Source organism: Rattus norvegicus, chromosome 9 (genome assembly GCF_021556685.1).
Source record: "Rattus norvegicus strain SHRSP/BbbUtx chromosome 9, alternate assembly SHRSP_T2T, whole genome shotgun sequence".
Lineage (NCBI taxonomy): Eukaryota > Metazoa > Chordata > Mammalia > Rodentia > Muridae > Rattus > Rattus norvegicus.
Window position 1 is genome coordinate 86,957,730 of NC_141542.1, and position 19,771 is coordinate 86,977,500.

General features: G+C 40.8%; 1 protein-coding gene and 1 pseudogene across 3 annotated transcripts in view; both read left to right on the forward strand.

Annotated features, from left to right (window-relative positions):
* The window catches only part of LOC148003775 (aspartate aminotransferase, mitochondrial pseudogene), a 30,604-nt pseudogene extending 17,030 nt beyond the window's left edge, over window positions 1-13,574 (forward strand).
* Spag16 (sperm associated antigen 16) overlaps window positions 1-19,771 on the forward strand; it is a 906,763-nt gene that overhangs the window by 439,257 nt on the left and 447,735 nt on the right. For all 3 annotated transcript variants that reach the window (XM_087567315.1, NM_001401616.1, NM_001134728.1), the window contains 1 exon segment: window positions 19,473-19,658. In XM_087567315.1, coding sequence (XP_087423441.1) covers window positions 19,473-19,658 — 186 coding nt within the window.

Genomic DNA, 19,771 nt, shown 5'->3' on the forward strand with positions numbered 1-19,771 from the left:
GGATCTGACTGAGCCTGAGAGGTATCTGAGCTGATCAGCCTGCGGGTGCTACCGCTCCCACATCCTCTGGACTGGCTCATTGGCAACCCTGGCAACTAAGGTGCAGGGTCACCTCTCTCAAGTGCTACAGCAGGTGAGGGGCAGGAACAGCTCTCCTGATCTCATGACCTGGGGGCAAAGGGATACAGTGAAAAGGAGAGGACAGGCAGTTGGAGTTACGCTGGGCAGGTGTGGGTGTGTGGGAAGGGTAATTTTACCTGGGGTTCAGGATGCTAGCCTAGCCTCTTATAGGGTTGGAGACTTCTTTCTGTCCTATGGTGTGGGTCAGGATATGGTGATCTACTTTAAACTCCTTTGACATAATTTAAAACTAGATGTGTAGACACGGTTCAGAGTTCCTGATCTACCTTCAGTCATCTTACCTAATATTAATATCTTACATAAAGTTAGTAAAATTGGCAAAACAAGAAACTGATGTCAGGACACCACTTTTAACTGAATATGTCCATGAAAATACAGCCACATTCCAGCCCTCCATATTCTGTGTTTCAGAATATAGTCTGAGAGCTACTGTTGCATGGTCTTAGATGTCTGCCCTCTCTAGTCTCTGGTGGCCCTCCCATTCCCCTTTCTCTCATGATCCTGACATTCTGGATAGAATATCAGCAATATATTTTGCAAATAGATTCTCGAAGTGCACTGGTCTCTTGTTTTCTCCTTATCAAGCATGGGGACTTCTGAAAAAAAAATCAGAGTTGATCTTTCCACAATGCATCGTATCACTGAAACTCATGGTTAAGGATAATAGCAATTTACATTCTACTGTTTTTTCATAGTGAAGAATAAGCTCAAAATAATAGCAACTATTACAAAAATATGAATTTAAAGATATGAGTAATGTGGTTTCAATTTTGACAAAATACTCCCTAAAAGTTAACACAATTGAATTTTCATTTCCTCCATCTCCTTTCTGACACCTTTGCATTGATTTCTTATTTACAATTAGCAAACAGGCACAGAAACAATTCTAGAAATAAATTTTGGTAAATACTGAGTACAGTTATTGCTGGAAGGGAAGAATTTTGATATATTAGTAAATTGTACTTTCTTTAATATTTTGTTGTTTTATTCAGTTTACTTATATGGCATATCACAGTTTCGTTATTAAAAATGTATTCAGTAACTACGTAGAAAACTCATTCAGCTTGTGCTGGGCATGACCTTCTGCATGTGTACGACAAACAAGCAAAAAGAAACAGATAGCAGCAGGGTGTGTCTCAGCATAGAGCCGTTATGGTTCTGGAGGGAGGGAGAGCTGCTGCCATATTGATAGTGAATCGTTGTCAATCAACAGTTGATGCACACAAGGAAGATATTCTTTAATACTTTCTAATTAAATTACTCTGCTCTGAGAAATAATACACTCTGAAAGACTCATCATCAAATGATATTTTTATTTTAAAGGGAAATATAGGTAATATTTTTTCTTTTATGCAAGTTTACATTTGATAGATTAATCCAAGCTTAAATGTCCCTTAAATGCAAGCACTATATGAAATATAATATACAAGCAAGTATGCCCTATTATTAAGAACCAACAGGATACAAACAAATCCTTCTGTAAGCCACTTGAAACAAAAGTCCGAGCCTCTCGTGTAAAGAAATTAATTAGAGCCATACTCTAGCACACTATTGATGATGATTTGAAAATATTCCCAGACATTGATTAGTGCAGAAAAGTATGAATGGAAGCAGTCTTAAGTTTAGTGTAACTCAACTGTAGAAAATGAATGCTAGCAGAAGAAATGTGTTCTGGAGCTATAGGATCCATAGAAGAGGTGATGTGTCACAGGTACCCTGGTTCAGTAATGATGACAGCATCCTGCATCATATGTAATAAAGCAAACCAAGATCTATATCCTAACTTTATAATAAAAAAATCTCACTGCAAATCTCACTGCTTCTCCTTTCAGTTGTTGAGGTTGGGAGGGATAATCTGAGATGCTAAAGGTGTGTATCATGCTGCAGCTGTATTCCTCACCGCATAGCATCTGTTTTCATTCACTTTTCTTCAGTTTTAAATAGGCATCTTGTGAGTTCACTTAGAAGAAATTAGGCAATGTACACTATTCTCTTGGTCTACCACAGTGGATTCTCTACCGAGTCCAAGCCCAAAGAATACTACATGGAGAGGATTTGTCTTTGACATGTTCTCAGGTCAATAGGTACCACAAATCTTTGTCTGTTATAGTTACCATGAGACCACATTTGCACCTTGTGACTTTTTAAGCAGCCATTAAAATTTTATTTTAAAATGTTACATATTGTATTTTGATCATTATTTTCCTACCTATCTCCTCCTAGACATCTCCCACCTCTTCACCCAATAAATTTTTCTTTCTGTTTCTCTGTCTCTCTTCCTCCCTTTTTCCCTCTTTCCTTCCCTCCCTCCCTCCTTCTCAAAACCAAGATAAACATAAATGGAAATCTAAACAAACAAAAAACTAATAAGAAAAACAATACCAAATAAGACAAAATGAAACAAAGATCCCATAGAAAAACTTGCAGTTTGTTTTGTGTTAAGAGACAAGGAGTTTGTTTACTGTTGGTCAACTTCCTGGCCATGGGCCTGCCCTGAGCCATGATCGGTATATCCAGTGTCATTCTAGGGGAGAAAACTGATTTTCCCTTTGCCAGCAGGTATAAATTACAGACAGTTCTTACAGTTCTTGAGATAGGGATGGGACCTCATGTTTCATTCCCCATCTTGGTCCTGGGACCCGTCTGGTTTGAATGTGTGCAGGTCTTACAGATGCTGCCACAGTCGCTGAGTTCATAGGAACATTCATCCATCCTGTTGCATCTTGGAGGACATTGTTCCCTTGGAATCACTTCCCACCACTGGATCCTACAAACGTTATTTCTTCCCTCATGGATCCCTGAGCCTTGAGGGAAGGGGTTTCATTTTATAAATTTTACTTTAGGGCAACTAAGAATAATGCAGGGTTTCTTTATTTCTCCACAAAAATTATTTAATAGTTTGTGGGGGTCAACCCTTGCGTTGACAATACTGTTTCAAAAAATTGCCATGAATTTAGATGTCTTTACTATAGTCAGTAAAATATTGATACTGTTGAACAATTTTTAGCTGTGGTGTAATTTTGTCTTAGTAGTACTCAATATTAGTGTATTGTTGCTTTGTCCCTCCATGTTCAATCTTTCCACTCCTTAAGACTGTCATCACCTTGATCTATCTATATGCTTTGCAGCCGGGTTACGTAAAGGATCTCCATAGTCAATAAGTTAGCTATAAAAAAGTTCCAAAGATGATACCTGGTATTACATGAGAGTGGGCATGCTCTCTTGTCAGATAATTAATGTACATTTTATATATCAATAATATATAGAATGTTTTATTATCACTCTGTAGTGTACATGTATCTAAATTACATATGGATTCATATTGCATAAATATGTATCTATATGTGTGTGTAAAAGCAAATTGTCAATGGACTTTGCTTAATTCAATGAGTGAAGATATGCTTTGAATTATAGTAATGTATTCTTAAGGCTTGATTCAGATGGGTTCTTTAAGAGTTTCAAATAGTGTACAAATTACATGATCTAAAAATGAAACAATTTATGTTTAAAGAAAACCACAGTAAGAGTTAAATTCACTACCCTTGGGAAGCTTGTTACAGTATTTTCAAGATTTAGCATTCAGCATTATGACTGGAGGGCATGTTAAAACATTAATTTAAATCCCAAGTTCTAGTGTATCTTAGTCAGATGGTTTGCAGCAAGTCAGAGAGATTGCCTTTGTCCAAGTTTCTCAAAACTGCTTATCCTGACTTTTGGGTTCTGTGAGTACACATGGACACAGGTGGTGGTAATGTTGTAGTTGTTACTACAGTGGCCCTGTTGGGCAACACACAATCACTTTTCCATGACAGGGTTTGAAGAATACTGCATCAGAGTCTTCTGCTAGACAGAATCCCACTGCTTCATTTTATATTGAGAACACACTGCCATTGAGTACCTTGTGTCCCTGGGAAGCTGAAGACCAAGAGCCCAGAGTCAAACATTCATTTGCAGTGATTCTAGTGAAGAGAAAGTGTAGAAATAGAATATTCCTGGCCATACTCCTATATTTGGGGCATGTGATGTTGTTCTGAGTGGATGAATGGAATGGAATCTACTATGTATATGGAAATATCATTAACATGAAGGATCTCCGATGATACACTATTTGGTGTTTTTTTTTTTCAAGTAACTTTAGAGCCCTGTAAGATATAAAGAACTATCAGTGGTTGTCATAAAGCAACAGCTTCAGTACTGCTGCTTCATAAGCTGTCATTGCTTGCAATTTCAGAAAGATATATTTTGCAATGATAAAAACATTTGCATTTAAAATATTAATTAAAAATACAAATAGACAAAATTCTTCAAGTTCATGTATCCTCAAAGCAACAAAAGTGCATTTCTATAATAACCATAATATGTTTGAAAATTGACTAAGATAAATATTTAAATACTTAAATATTTATTACGGGTAAAATCCTTTAGAAGATGCCTGAATTCCTATGTAAACAGTATTCTTAATACATTACACTACAGTGCAGAATAAAACTTCACAAAATCTACTGGGTATGTAATTATTATATTGTACCATCAAGAAAGCCTTAGGCTTATATTTCTAATATTCCTGTGAACAGGAAAATAGTTATTTTCCTAAGAATATTTCAGGATATGGGAGATGGCAATTCTGAGAACTAAAATTTGCCCCAGTAAGATCTCCCTGCCTGCCTTCCCCCTTTCCTCTTTCAATACTGAAATGTCTCCTTATACTAAGTATCCTACCAAGTCTGCATAATTGGACTCCACCTTATCTTGGTCATAAACCTCAATTTTTCTGTGCGAACAATAGATTTCCTGGAACATGGAAGTGAGAATGAGCGTCCCTGATCCCGTTAACAAACAACAGAAAGGAGGATTTTCTGCTCAGTGTTACTTGTCTTCAAAGTCTCCAAAGCACTGTGTCCCATGCAAGCAACAAGTCAAAAGAGAATCTACAGAATTTACTTTTCAGTGTTCTCTTTCTGAGACATAGTCTTAGCTGGACCTGCCTCTGCCTCATGAGGGAGCAGTGTAGTTCCTCTTTTATAGCTAACAATATTGAAAAACTACAAGTTTCAAAAGATCTTTTCAGGACAAAGATATGACGAGAGCAAATGAGTTCCAGGGAAGAGCTACTGAGTATTAAACTTAATTCACTATAGACCCATGATGAAGAACTCAGAGTTGATAGTAAAGTCCCTGCCTAACTTGTTAGGAAAAATTCCATTTATAGTGAATGTTGTAACCTTGGTGATATGTATCTATGTACATATTAAGTCTTGTAATATTGTGAGGAAGTGTAATGGGATACCTACCTAGTCATAGCTTCAGCTTTCCTATTCATTGCTGGGATCTGTGGTATTCAGAGCAGACCAGAGGAGTGTTTAATAGTGGGGAGATCCTTGAATTTGATTATTCACATGTTCCTATAGCTTCTTTCTCTCATCTACATCTGCAGTAATGAAAGGACAGGAGAGTAAATTAACTACATTTAAAGAAGGCTTAGACTTAGTACTTAGGTTGAATAAATGGTGTTTAGACTTCTGAAAAATGGATTTATAATCTTAATTGCTCAATGAAGTTTCAGGGTAGGAATACAGGAATACAATATAACTCTAACTAGAGTCAGCCATTTTTTTTCCTTGAAAGAAACAGATCTCATCAGGAAGACTAGTGCACACATGTGGCTAAAGGAAATAGTTTGAAAATGAAACATGAGAAGCAAACAGTAAGGGTATTTAATGCCTGCAAATGAAATTTAAATAAAGAAAATCTCATATTTTAGTATATGAGACTAAAAACATGTGTGTGTGTGTATGTGTGTGTGTGTGTGTGTGTGTGTGTGTGTGTGTATGTGTGTGTATAGTCTTATTTTTAGTTCCAGGATATGAGGTAATAAGGAAAAGTTTGAATAAAAAAATTTGATAGAGTAGGTGTAGTTCTATTGATAAAGTGCAAGCATGAAGGCCTGCTTTTCATGTGCAGAACCCATGTGTGAAGCCAAGCATGATGACACACACTGGGAACCAGGAAAGTAGGGTCAGAGGTGGCAAGATCCAGGTCCCACTCAGAGACCCTGCCTCGAAGAAACAATGTGTAAGATGTCTGAACAATGACACTGGAGACAGTCCTCTGACCTTCATATGCATTTGCATGTGCATTTGCACACATACACATACATACGTGAATACAAACACACATACACACATGCAAACACATACACAACACATACACAAAAAGAGAGAGGGAGAGAGGGAGAGGGGAGGAGGAGGAAGTAGAGGGGAGTGGAGGGGAGGGAGAGGGAACACCTTAAGAACTAGTGTGCACAGCATGTGGCAGACAATTGTCCTCCAAATAAATAAAGAATAAAGCGATGCTGTTGTTCCACTCAGGGACAGGAAGCTCAGAAGCACATCATTATACTCTGTAAAAGAGAAAATGTTTAATATAAGCGTGATGCTCTCTGTGAGCCTATCAGATACCTAGGGTACGGTGCATGCATGAAACCTGGAAGTCAAGGCAAGTAAGTGTATGCAAGGAGGGATGGGGTGTGACCAGTTATCAAAGGCTGGACAAGGAAGAAAGCTGTGTCATGCCTGAGGGCAGGAGGAATTGTGCTGACGTCTGTCATATGCTAGAGTCCATGTGAGGCCACTACACAGAAGAGGCTACCTGGAATGTATGGATTTCTCCAAGTAGATCTGTCTGGGGACTGGGATACTGGTGGGAACATTTATGAGTGGGGTCGCCTGAGAAGGGTTGGCACTCTACAGGTAACATCCACTCTGAAGAAAAAAATAGACCAGATACTTTAGAGTGTAAGTGGTGAAATAATATAATTTGTAAACAGAATTAGACTTAGGGATATGTGATTCATATCAAACCCAGGAGGGTTGAGATTAGAAAGTTTTAAAATACTGTTATTTTGAGATCATCAATTATAAAAATCACCAAATTCTATACTAATTACAGAAACAATGTTCCTGGTACCATGATAGGATTTTGCCCTTCCTCATCAGAGATGTTATTAGTGTGGCTGGCTTAAGTGTGGACTCAGAGTCTTTTTGAGCTCTGCAACAATTGCTCCTTCTCAAATATTCAATGGCATAGAACTTTATTTCTATTTATCTCTTTCAGGAAGGGGTAGATAAGAATCATTGGCAACTATTGTCTCTACAGGCAGATCCCCAGTTCCAGCTGGGCTGCTAGCTAACCTAATTAGAGAGACTCCAGCCTCAGAGAAAGATCCTGTCACCTGACAGTGACATTCGAGGACACACGTGCACGCACACACACAAACACAGAGAGAGAGGGCTGGAGGGGGGGCGGGGGGGGGGAGAGGGAGAGGGAGAAACATGGATGTACACACGTATACATACACTAAGAAAATATACTGTGTCTAAGTCTGTTTAGAACTTTCCCCGAGTTTGTACAGAGCATGGCTCTACACTGTTCTTACCTGAAGCACTTTGTGAAGCAGATCAGAGTAGCTATGTTGAAAAACGATTGTATTCCATTCCACATTTATTTTGAGTTGCAGGTGTTGACAGTATAACCTCAAATATATTGTCAAATCAATCCTCATAAGTCTTGAACTTGATGGCACAGTCACGATTTTTTGGTTACCATGTCCTCCTGAAGTCAGAACAAGGTATATTGAAAATTTCTGCGACTCAGGATTTTCACTCACTCAGCTCAGAGGTCAAAAGCAGGTGGAGAAGCAGCCGCTTCCCAGGGGCACTTTTCATTGCAGAAGAGCACATCAGCTGGGTTACAAGTTAGAGCTGGAAAAATGCTTTGGCTAAACAGGAAAGACACCTGAGAGAAGAAGACCTGCTCTTGAGACACATTTTCCTCATCCAGGAATGACTGTTGATATGCAAAGCACAGATATCAAAGTAATTAGATTCAGTATTAAATGCAAGTCTGCATTAGAAATGTTTACAGTTCCTCCACACAACTACAGTCTTGCTCCAGCACCAAGCCTGCCCTCCCTATCCTCCAAATTAACAAGATTACACTTCACCAAGGCCTGACGCGCTGCTCAGAGCCTCAACCCCACAGGACTACAGGGAAGGCCCCTCGTGTATGTGCTTGTTGCTTGTCTACTCCGTTTGACTGTCTGTGACTCTTCTTAAGTGAAACAAAATACTTCAAAATCGGAGAATACACATAAATTGCTACACAATATTTTTATGTTGCAAGCATGTGCTTATATGTAAAGATTTTGTTCAAGTGTCTTTACCTTTTAAAGACTTCTTGGCCCATCTCTGTCCTGTCCTCTGTCTCAGCATTTCCATCCTCTATATTCAGCTGTTAAAATTAATTGGTTATATACTTATGAAACTTATTAATACTCAGAGTCATTGAAGAAAGAGTATATCTTTGTATTCCTAAAATCTAGTACATTTTGTAAATTTTAAACCATATTTTAAATCCAGAAGAATGCAGGAAGGTTTTAAACATAAAGGTTTTATAGAGACAGTTAAGGTGAGGGTAGCTTAAGATAGGCATCATAAGAGGAAGCCGGAAGTGGAGTTGACACCACAGTGCACAGAAACCGACGTCCATCTTGTCAGTCAGTGAAAAGCTACTGAGAATTCACTCATTCCTTCCCACGGGCAACAAAAGAATTTCCTGAAGCTGTTAAGTGGCTCAACTGAAATTCCCGAAAGCGTTTCACCCCTAAATCCACTCTATTGTGCATGGTTCTATTAGGTAAACGAATGGCTTCAGCAGTAGCCTTTTGCTGACACAGGTAAGAAGTGCCTCCTCTGTCTCTGCCCTATAGTAAAGACACTCCTGAGATACTGTTAAATGCTAGAGTGCAAGAACATAGTGATAAGAGAAGACACAAGAAACAGAGACCCACTCATTCACACACTCTGTTAGCTTTTGATAATGTATATAGTATCCTATTATATTATATTAATATTGTTAGAACTTTAAAAAAGAAAACATCTCCACATATACAATTTAATTAAACATTTATGAAGATTTAGTACGAAAAAGGCATAGTCAAACGACTGGTCATTTCACTCAGGAACAAAAGACAAAAAGTAAGAAATGATTATGGTAGTGGGGGACAAAGGTGAAGGAGGAGGAGAAGAAGAAGGGAAAGAAAGAAACAAACAGATGCCAGGCAAGCAAAGTTTTGAAGATACTATTTAAAGAGACTTTTCAAAGACTCACCTCTGTGATAAGGTAAAAGCAGGAAAGACTAAAGCTATGGAAGTGTTAAGTCACAGATAGCTTCCTAGTGCTGGGAAGGATCCATGGCTGCCCTGCAGGGAAGATGGCATCCTGTGCTGGTACCACAGGGGAGATAGATTGAGTCGTCCAGCACTGTACCTGCCTCATCTTAATCAGCTGGTACATGAATCACTAAACCTCCTGGGTAAAATCTCAGCCCTCAGATGGCCTTTCAGGGATCTTTTTGATCAAGGGCCAGCAAAGACTTCTGTGGTTGGCTCTTCCTGCTGCTCAAGCCACCAATTCTCTCTCTCGCTCTCTCGCTCTCTCGCTCTCTCGCTCTCTCGCTCTCTCGCTCTCTCGCTCTCTCGCTCTCTCGCTCTCTCTCGCTCTCTCTCCTTCCCCAATCCTTCACACAGGCCTTCAGGCCTCCTTGTTCCTCCTAGTTATGTCCTGACTGGCTTCAGGCCTGTACCTAGAACTGTGTTCTATGCTTCCTGGAAAATTCGCTCTGGCTCTTGGGCTGCTGCCTGATTGCCTTTACCTCACAGTCCTTCTTTGCAGTGGTTCTCCTAAGCTCCCTACACAGAGGAGAGTGTACCTGTGTCTGAAGCTGTCTTACTAGCTCATTTCCTTGATTACTTCACTTCCCACTTTGAAGGCAAGTTTCCTGAGAACACAGGTTTTGTATCTCTGGCATAATCCCCCTTTACGAGAACTATGGCTCTAGTCACTGCTGGAGCATGCTAGATATTAACTGAGTTTCCCTTTAAAAAATGTAAATATATTCTTTATATCTTTTGTTTAATAAAGGATGGGTTGTATAGAATCTGTTAAACAATGACTATTTTCTTTTATCTGCTATGTTATATTATATATAATAAATTCTTAAATTACAGTAATGCCTTTATTAAAAGAAAAGTTTAAAATAGATAACCCAAATAATCTTTATCCACACAATGAAAATAAATGTTAACTATGTATAAACATCAAAATATTCTGATTACACAAGATTATGTTTTACAAGGAAACTATTTTAATATGTATATGCACACATGTTAATGGCAAAACCTACTCAGTAGGAAGCCTGGTGTAATCAGACTAACAGAATAAAATAGAATCCAAATAGTTCAGATTTTAAAATCTTGAAGGGTTTTTAGGACGCATCTATCTTATTTCTGTGGTAGCATCACTGGTCCTTACCTGTTTAAAGATAAATAAACCAGCCTCTCAGCTTTCCTTTTCCTTCTACAACCTAAACACTTGCATTAATAAAAGATTATATGAAACATCACAATCAATATGAAACATAATTAATAACAGGTCAGAACTTCTGTAAATCTGTGTTATTCTCCTGCCTAGCAAGGTGTCTTATTGTACAAAAATTGCACCATATAAACACATGAATTTTCTTTTGGAATTTCTTTTTCCTCATTGCATACACCACAGACAGAATCCCTCAGTCAATAGTATGCCATAGATGGGGAGGAATATGTAGGCTCAGTGGTTAAGATCATTTACTGCTCTTGCAGAAGACCCGGATTCAATCTCCTGAACCTACATGATAACTCACAACAGTCTGTAACTCCAGTTTCGGGGACCCAGCACAATCTGCTAAGTTTGAGGGGTACTAGGTGTGACTGTAGAGCGTGGCTACACATTCACACAGGTAAAAATAAAAGAAATCTGAAAAGAACATTCGCGTAAAGTAAGTAGCACATCACACAGTGCAACCATAAGGACACAATTGTGTTCATTTCTCTGGTTTTCATACTCTCCACTGTACTGCATACCTTAGAATCGATTTTACTGTAGATGCAGGAACAAGACTTCCACACTATCCCCCAGGCTTTGCATCAAAGGCAAGGAGTAGTAATGAGTGAAGCAGGTCTGGAAATTACAGGCCTTCCGATGGGATGCTGCTGTTTTGTACATGTGATTCATATGTGAGATCTTCCAGTTTAAATAAGAAGAAAGAGAGACAGAGACAGAGACAGACAGATAGAGAGACAGAGAGACAGAGAGAAGGAGGAGGAGGAGGAAGAGGAGGAAGAAGAGGAGGAGGAGGAGGAGGAAGAGGAGGAGTAAGGAAGCAAGCAAGCAAGCAAGCCAATCTGTAATAAGATAGCATGCAGAGCAAAGTCGAAAACGTTTGGAGACTCAGTGTATCTCAGATGTACTTAGATATGTACAGGAGGAGCAGCTTTGCCACCAGCATATTATAGTCTTGTATTAAATATGAGATGCTGAGCAGAGAACAGACTTGAAGGTAGTGAACAACTGAGTGAGGGACTCCAAAGCTCTAAAAACATTCACCAAGGAAAGGTGGAGTTTTGGGGAGAAAGCTGGATGCTGTTGTCTGAATATCACCCTTTCCATGCTGTGCTTCATGCTATTCCTGCTATGATGCTTCCTCAGTGCCAGGATATTAAAGCAAGCTTCTAGAACTGCAGAAAAGGATTCAATGGTAAGTTGCTATGCATGTTCCGGGAATTTTAGATTTTATTTTACACACATACACACACACACACACACACACACACACACACACACACACACACAGAGAGAGAGAGAGAGAGAGACACACAGACACACACACACACACACACACACACACAAACCATTTTCTTTCCTGTGTTTTCATATTTCTGTAACCACACTCCTACCTGAACCTCTGGGACACAGGCATAGGCTGTTCTTCCATGGCCTCTCCCGTTGCCAGAATCTGTCCTCTGCTCACAGTTCTGCCCTTTAAACTCCATTTTCCCTGTGATTCTAGGTTGCTTCTGGGTTCTTAGTGAAGATGGGGTATTATTCTGCAAGCCCATGGAGCAATCTACTAACTATCAAATATGAAAGGCATAAGAACTTGCAGACGTTCTTTCCCCAATGTACCCTAATATTTGAGGGCTATTATAAATGGGACATACTGGCTTCCCCTGATCTTGGTTCGACTGCCATCAATTGTTGTCTTACCACCATGGCTCCTGCACTCCAGTTGCGTCCTTTCCAAGATGGCCACTGCCTTTCACCCAGGCCTTGCAGCTGCAGCCTCTGTCAGAGCCAGCTCCTGGTGGGCCCATGTTGAGATGGAACCTCCAGATCCCATCCTGGGAGTTTCTGAAGCCTTCAAGAGAGATGCCGGCAGCAAGAAGGTGAACCTGGAAGTTGGTGTCTACCGGGATGATAACGGAAAGCCTTACGTGCTCCCCAGTGTCTAGAACGCAGAGGCCCAGATTGCTGGAAAAAAAATTGGACAAAGAATACCTGCCCATTGGGGGTCTGGCTGAATTTTGTAAGGCTTCTGCAAAACTGGCCCTGGGCGAGAACAACGAAGTGTTGAAAAGCTGCCGGTTTGTTACTGTGCAGATCATTTCTGGGACTGGAGCCTTAAGGGTCGGAGCCAGTTTTCTGCAAAGATTTTATTGAGTTCAGCCGAGATGTCTTTCTGCACAAACCATCCTGGGGAAGTCACACACCCATCTTCAGGGATGCCGGCATGCAGCTACAAGGTTATGGATACTATGACTCCCAAGACTTGAGGCTTTGACTTGTCCGGAGCCTTAGAAGACTATCAAAAATCCCAGAGTAGAGTGTTCTCCTGCGTGCCTGCACTTACAACCCCATAGGCATGGACCTGCGTCCAGAGCAGTGGAAGGAAATGGCGTCGGTGGTGAAGGAAAAGAATCTCTTCACATTCTTCGACATGGCCTACCAAGGCTTTGCCAATGATGATGGTGATAAGGACGCCTGGACCGTGAGGCACTTCATCCAGCAGGGCTTAATGTCTGCCTCTGCCAATCATAGGCCAAGAACATGGGCCTGTACGGTGGGCATGTGGGAGCCTTCACCGTGGTCTGCAAAGATGCGGAAGAAGCCAAAAGGGTGGAGCCACAGCTGAAGATCCTGATCCGCCCCTTGTATTCCAGCCCGCCTCTCAGTGGAGCCTGGATCGCTGCAACCATCCTGACTTCTCCAGACTCGCAAAAGCAATGGTTGCAAGAGGTGAAAGGCATGGCTGACCGCATCATCAGCATGAGGACCCAGCTGGTCTCCAACCTGAAGAAAGAGGGCTCATCCCACTTCAATCATGAAGTGACCAGATCGGCGCGTTCTGTTTCACCGGCCTAAAGCCTGAGCAAGTGAAGCGGCTGACCAAGGAGTTCTCAGTCTACATGACAAAGGACGGCCGGATCTCCGTGGCAGGGGTCACCTCTGGCAATGTGGGCTACCTTGCCCATGCCATTCACTAGGTCACCAGGTAATTACCAGGTGCAAGGAGTCAGAGACCACTTTCCCTTCAGCCTTTGCTCTTGTGAGAGTCTTGTGCAGGGTGAGGGAGGGTGGATAGTGGTGAGTAGATCCTGTTTTCAACCACGGTGCATAACGCTGGGCGATTGAACCTGTTCCTTGGAAAAGAGAAAGGGCAGAGGCTTCCACAGCTGGTATCTGGAACTTCGTCGGATCTAAACCAAACTCTCCCTCATCCTTTTGCCTCCAGCTTTTCTGAAAGTATACACAGGCAAGAAAATCACAGCACCAACAACCTGTCAGCCATGACATTGGAATAGGTCAGAAGCTTTACCTGAAGCCTCAGATGGTGTCAGGAGTTCCCCTGTGGACCCCGGTAGAGCCTCTCATATTAAAGAGGCTAGTTCTGTCATTGACAGTTGTCATGTTTGTCCTCGTGGTGTGGAGCAACTGTGTCAGCAGACCACATTATGGAAATTATGCTTTACAAAGACCAACAGGTATGCTGCCCTGTCAACAGGAACAGTAGAAGATGTAGTGTCTTGTCTGCCTGCCTCTTCTTGTCACTGCTGTTTATAGCCTAGAGTTTCACCCCATTCTACTGCTCGGTTGACCATCACCCTCATCCTATCAGGAGTTATCTAAGAAAGGAGAACCTAGTTTTTCTGTTCATGACATAGCCTCCTCTCTCAGCCAAGAGCTGTGGAGAGTGGGACTCTGCCCTTGATTTCATTGTCCTCTTCAGTGATTGGCTCCTACTGGGGTAGGGCCTCTGCCCAGCTGGACCTCTTCATTCATCCTGGCTGCACAGCCTGTATCTTCACAAGAGTCAGACATGCAGGGCAGGATCAGAAGGAGATATTCTGGGGTTTGTGTGCTACCAGCCCGACTCAGACTCCACCCTCGTGAAAGATAACCACCATCTGCTCTAATCATGTAGACACACACCTGGTTTTCTCTGTTACAATAAAATTACTATAGACCCCCCAATGGGATATAATAAATGTATCATAAGTGTGCCTGAATACTTTTTAATAATTTAAATACTAAAAGTAACTTTTACTAATATGAGCATTTCATGACTTGAATAAAACAGAAAATAATGTATTTTATCTATACTGTCTTAGTTAGGGTTACAACCACTGTGATGAGATACCATGACCAGGGCAGCTCTTATAAATAAAAAAAAATGTGGCTTCCTGAGAGAGTAAGAGGTTCCGATCCTTATCATGGAGGGGCCATGGCAGCATGCAGCAGGCGCTGTAGCAGTTTCTGAGATCTGCATCCTGATCCACGGGCACACAGAGGAAAGGGATTCTGGAACTGGTATGGCTTCTGAAACCTGGCCCATGCACAGTGGTCACTTCCTCCAATACATTCTAAGCCTTTTAATTCTTTCAAGTAGTGTCCATCCCTGGTGGCTAAGCATTCAAATATATGAGCCTATGGAAGCCATTCTTATCCAAATCACCAGGTATATATATATCTATCTTAGTTAATGTTCTATAAATGTGTTAATGTGAAGAGATGCCCTGACCAAAGAAATTCATATAAACAAAAGCATTTAATTAGGGGCTTGATTACAGTTTCAGAAGGCGAGTCATCATCTCAGTGTGGGGGGGGGCAGATAGGATGGATCTGGAACAGTAGCTGAGAGCTTTACACCCTGATGCACAGGTAGCAGGCAGAGAAGAGACTCTAGACCTAGCATGGACTTTTGAAAGTCCATTCCCAGTGATACACCTTCTCCAACACACACACACACACACACACACACACACACACACACACACATTAAAAATTGAAACAATGTGTGCATTAGCTTTTTTGACCCCTCCCTCTTCATAGAGCCTGAAGAGAATGAACCACCTGAGCATTTGAATGTCATCACCTTGTCTAATTCCCTTGCTCCTGCTGTAGCCACATGTGTAATGGCATTCATATGTTTTACATGTGGATGCATTGGGAGTTAGGGCCTTCAAATACAGAACTTAGCAACAAGGGAAATATTTTCCCTGCTCTTTTTGATGATTTTGACTGTTCTTGGGGATTTGGTAGGATGCTAGAGAAATCCTAAATTGGTCTCTCTCTCTCTCTCTCTCTCTCTCTCTCTCTCTCTCTCTCTCTCTCTCTCTCTCTTCCCCTCCCTTCCTCTCCTCCCTCCCTCCTCTTCCTCTTCCTCCTCCTCCCTCTCCTCTCCCCTTCTCCTCCTCAGAAATGTTCTCTATCTTTACAAGAACCAAGAGTATACCACATTTTAAAGAGTGGTATTTCTTTTTCTTAGAAGTGTTCACAACTATGAGTTATAATGTTTAAAACTTTTTTAAAAAATTATTGGATATTTTATGTATTTACATTTCAAATGTTGTCCCATTTCCCATTTCCCTCCTCTCCCATCCCCCTCCCTGCTGCTTCTCAGAGGATGCTTCCCCTCCCACCTCAACACCCTGTATTTCCCTATACTGGGGAAATGAGCCTTCACAGGACCAAGGGCTTCTCCTCCTATTGATGTAAGACATTGCCATCCTCTGCTACATATGCAGCTGGAGCCATGGGTCCCTCCATGTGTACTCTTTGGTTGGTGGTTTAGTCCCTGGGAGCTCTGGGGGGAGGGGACTGGCTGGTTGATACTGTTGTTCTTCCTATGGGGTTGCAAAACTCCTTCAGTCCTTTCTCTAACTTCTCCATTGTGGTCCCCATGCTCAGTCTGATAGTTAGGTGCAAGCATCTTAATCTGTATCAGTAAGGCTCTGGCAGAGCCTCTCAGGAGACATTCATATCAAGCTCCTGTCAGCAAGCACCTCTTGGCATCAGCAATAGTCACTGGGTTTGGTAGATACATATGAGATGGATCTCCAGGTGAGGCAGTCTGGATGGCCTTTCCTTCAGTCTCTGCTCCACTCTTTGTCCCTGTATTTTCTCCTGTGAGTATTTTGTTCTGTCTTCTAAGAAGGACTAAAGCATCTACATTTTGGTCTTCGTCTTGAGCTTCATATGGTTTGTGAATTGTATATTGGGTGTTCTGAGCTTTGGACTAATATCCACTTATCAGTGAGTACATACCACATGTGTTTTTTCATGACTGGGTTAGCTCACTCAGGATGATATTTTCTAGTTCCATCCATTTGCCTACCAATTTCATGAAGTCATTGTTTTTAGTAGCTGAGTAGTACTCCATTGTGTAGATGTACCACATTTTCTGTATCCATTCCTCTGTTGAAGGGCATCTGGGTTCTTTCCAGCTTCTGGCTATTATAAATAAGGCTGCGATGAACATAGTGGAGCACGTGTCTTTTTTATATGTTGGAGCATCTTTTGGGTATATGCCCAAGAGAGGTATAGCTGGGTCCTCAGGCAGTTCAATGTCCAATTTTTTGAGGAACCTCCAGACTGATTTCCAGAATGGTTGTACCAGTCTGCAATCCCACCAACAGTGGAGGAGTGTTCCTCTTTCTCCACATCCTCATCACCATCTGCTGTTACCTGAGTTTTTGAACTTAGCCATTCTCACTGGTGTGAGGCAGAATCTCAGGGTTGTTTTGATTTGCATTTCCCTGAAGACTATTTGTTTTTATTATAAAATATCAGTTTGTAACACCTATAAAGAAATGACGATATGACATCCCAGTTGTGTTTTAAATTAAGAAAGATGTATATTTAAAATTATCAGGAGAGTCTTCATTCAACCACAGGGGGAAAAAGAAATGTATCCTAGATGAAGAATTTCGTACATGATAGCCTTTTGCCCATCAGAAATAGGTTATAGAAAAGGAAGGAAGAAAGGAAGGAAGGAAGGAAGAAAAGAAAAAAGAATGGAAGGGAGAAATAGGGAGAAAGGAAGGAAGGAAGGAAGGGGTTGTTTTATGTTTGCTTAAATATTTTGGATAAATGTAATTTTTATTGTTTGGTATTAAATATTAAAACTAAAAGTATAAGTAGTAAGTACATGAATAAACAGTTGCTGAGAAACAAAAGCTCTCTTTATTTTCTCACTGGCAAACACTGGCTGTCAGATGGAAAGTCTTCAGCTATGCTTTGAGAATATCTTCAGTCCACTAATCATGTCTGTAAAACTTTCAAGATCTCCTTGCAATGCTGGCCATTTCTCCTGTACAAATGAGAATCTCATGTCCTACTTGGAATAAAAAGATGTTTGCTTTTAACAACCAAATACCTTTCCTCATCTTGCCATTTTTTCTAATTTAGAATATAAATAAATCATTTTTCTGCCCTTTTCCTTCCTCCCCACCTTCTGTGTCTAAATCCCCTTCCTTTCCACATCCATACCTTCCCCAGCTTTAACCATTATTGTTATATACAAATACAAAGAATAGACAAACACAGAGAACCCGCTGATTCCATCCAGGGCTGCGGGCAGGTACATGCTTCTAGGGCTGATCACTTGCTATGGGATAACAGTCAGAGGGCTCACCCCAAAAATGATTCTCAGCAATTGTTAATCACCTGTAGCTCTTTATCTGGGTGCGAGGCTTTTGATATGTTCCCTGTCTACAATGGGACGTCAACTCCTATTGGAATTGTTCGGGTGTCTTTCAGGTAGCCCTGTTGTAGAGATATCATGGGTACAGCTTCTTGATGTGTACAGGAGACGCTGGCTCACAGCAGACTTCCTGGTCCTCCAGCTTGTACAATCTTTCTGCCCTCTTTTTGGTAATGTACCCTGAGCCTTACGTGCAGGAGCTGTGTCGTAGCTGGGGCTGGTATGCAGCTGCGAGCTAACTACACTTTAGGTTTCCTTGGTAGCTTTCACCCACTGAATCATAATGGCTTCCTCCTCAGATGATGTCTGAGTGATATCATTTCTCTGGGTTTTTAGCATCATGCTTGCATAGTTGGGGTGCTCAGAAAACACCTTAGAATAAATAAGTAAAACTGCATGGATGTGTGAATAAAGTTGTGCTATGAATAGAGAAGGAAAGTCTGTCTACTGCCACCTTCCTGAACCAGCATGGTTCCTAACTGCATTCTAAATACTAATCAGTAGTCCCACTGGTAAAGAGAGAGCTCACTTGTTCTCATTTTGACCAGTTGTGGCTTTCTGTAATGAAATCCTGCTGCTGCAAAATAAAGCTTCCTTGATAAAGGGTAAGTACCACACTGGTTCATTAAGATTCAGTGGGTGAAAACTACTAAAGAACCTAAGTACTATTCAAGGTCAACTTGCACAGAGATAATCGAAATGAGGTTGGCTTGCAGCTGACATTCTGTTCCCATACCCCCAGAAAAGCAAGCCGCTTCTGATCACTGACAACCTCTGTTTCCTTAAACTGGACTCAATGTCCACTCTTTGAAAGCTACACCTTTGATAATATCTGCTAATAACTTCAATAGACTATCAAATGATTCATCCTCAATTACTCAGTAACTTCAAACTCTCATTTTAATGATATAGCACAAATAACATCTCATTCCTCATCTTCTTCTTGAAGAATTTAATCAGCATGAGACAGGTCAATGACAACATCTTTCTTCCTATTCTATTTTCAAAGGGTCTTGACACGTCTAGATGGTCTTTGTTTTGAAGTCTCTTTTTTTTTTCGTATAGTGTAACACATAACCTTGAACTCAACTCGGGCTAAAAGAGAAAGTCCTATGTTGGTACATTAATCATGAGTATTCTAGAAGATCTAATTTAGAAAGTTCACAGTAGCAGTTTATCTCAAAGCACGAATTTCTAATCAGTTCTGTAGACTCAAATATTATCATAAAATTTGCCATTTATGTGTTTAAATAAAGCAAACCTCAAATAAATATACTTATCACTCAAAATAGTATAGACATACTAATATAAATATATAGCACTTATATATTATACACACACATACAACATATGGTTCACAAAAAATTGAATTATTTTGTTTTAAATTGTCTTCTTGTTTTCTTGAAAACAGTGGCAGCAAATTGGCTACCTCAAGTGGTGACAGCACAATTAAACTGTGGGATCTCTCAAAAGGTGAATGCATCTTGACCTTCGCAGGACACAACCATGCCATATGGTCCTGCACATGGCACTCTTGTGGTGATTTCGTGGCTTCTGCCTCACTGGATATGACAAGTAAAATCTGGGATGTTAATAGGTAAGAAATAATTTGAAACGTCAACCGCTTATACTGCTAGACGTTTGTAGGAATAGAGTCGCGTTGTTTTCTTTAATGTTGCCACTGGGAAACATTGCAAGAAGCTGTTTGTT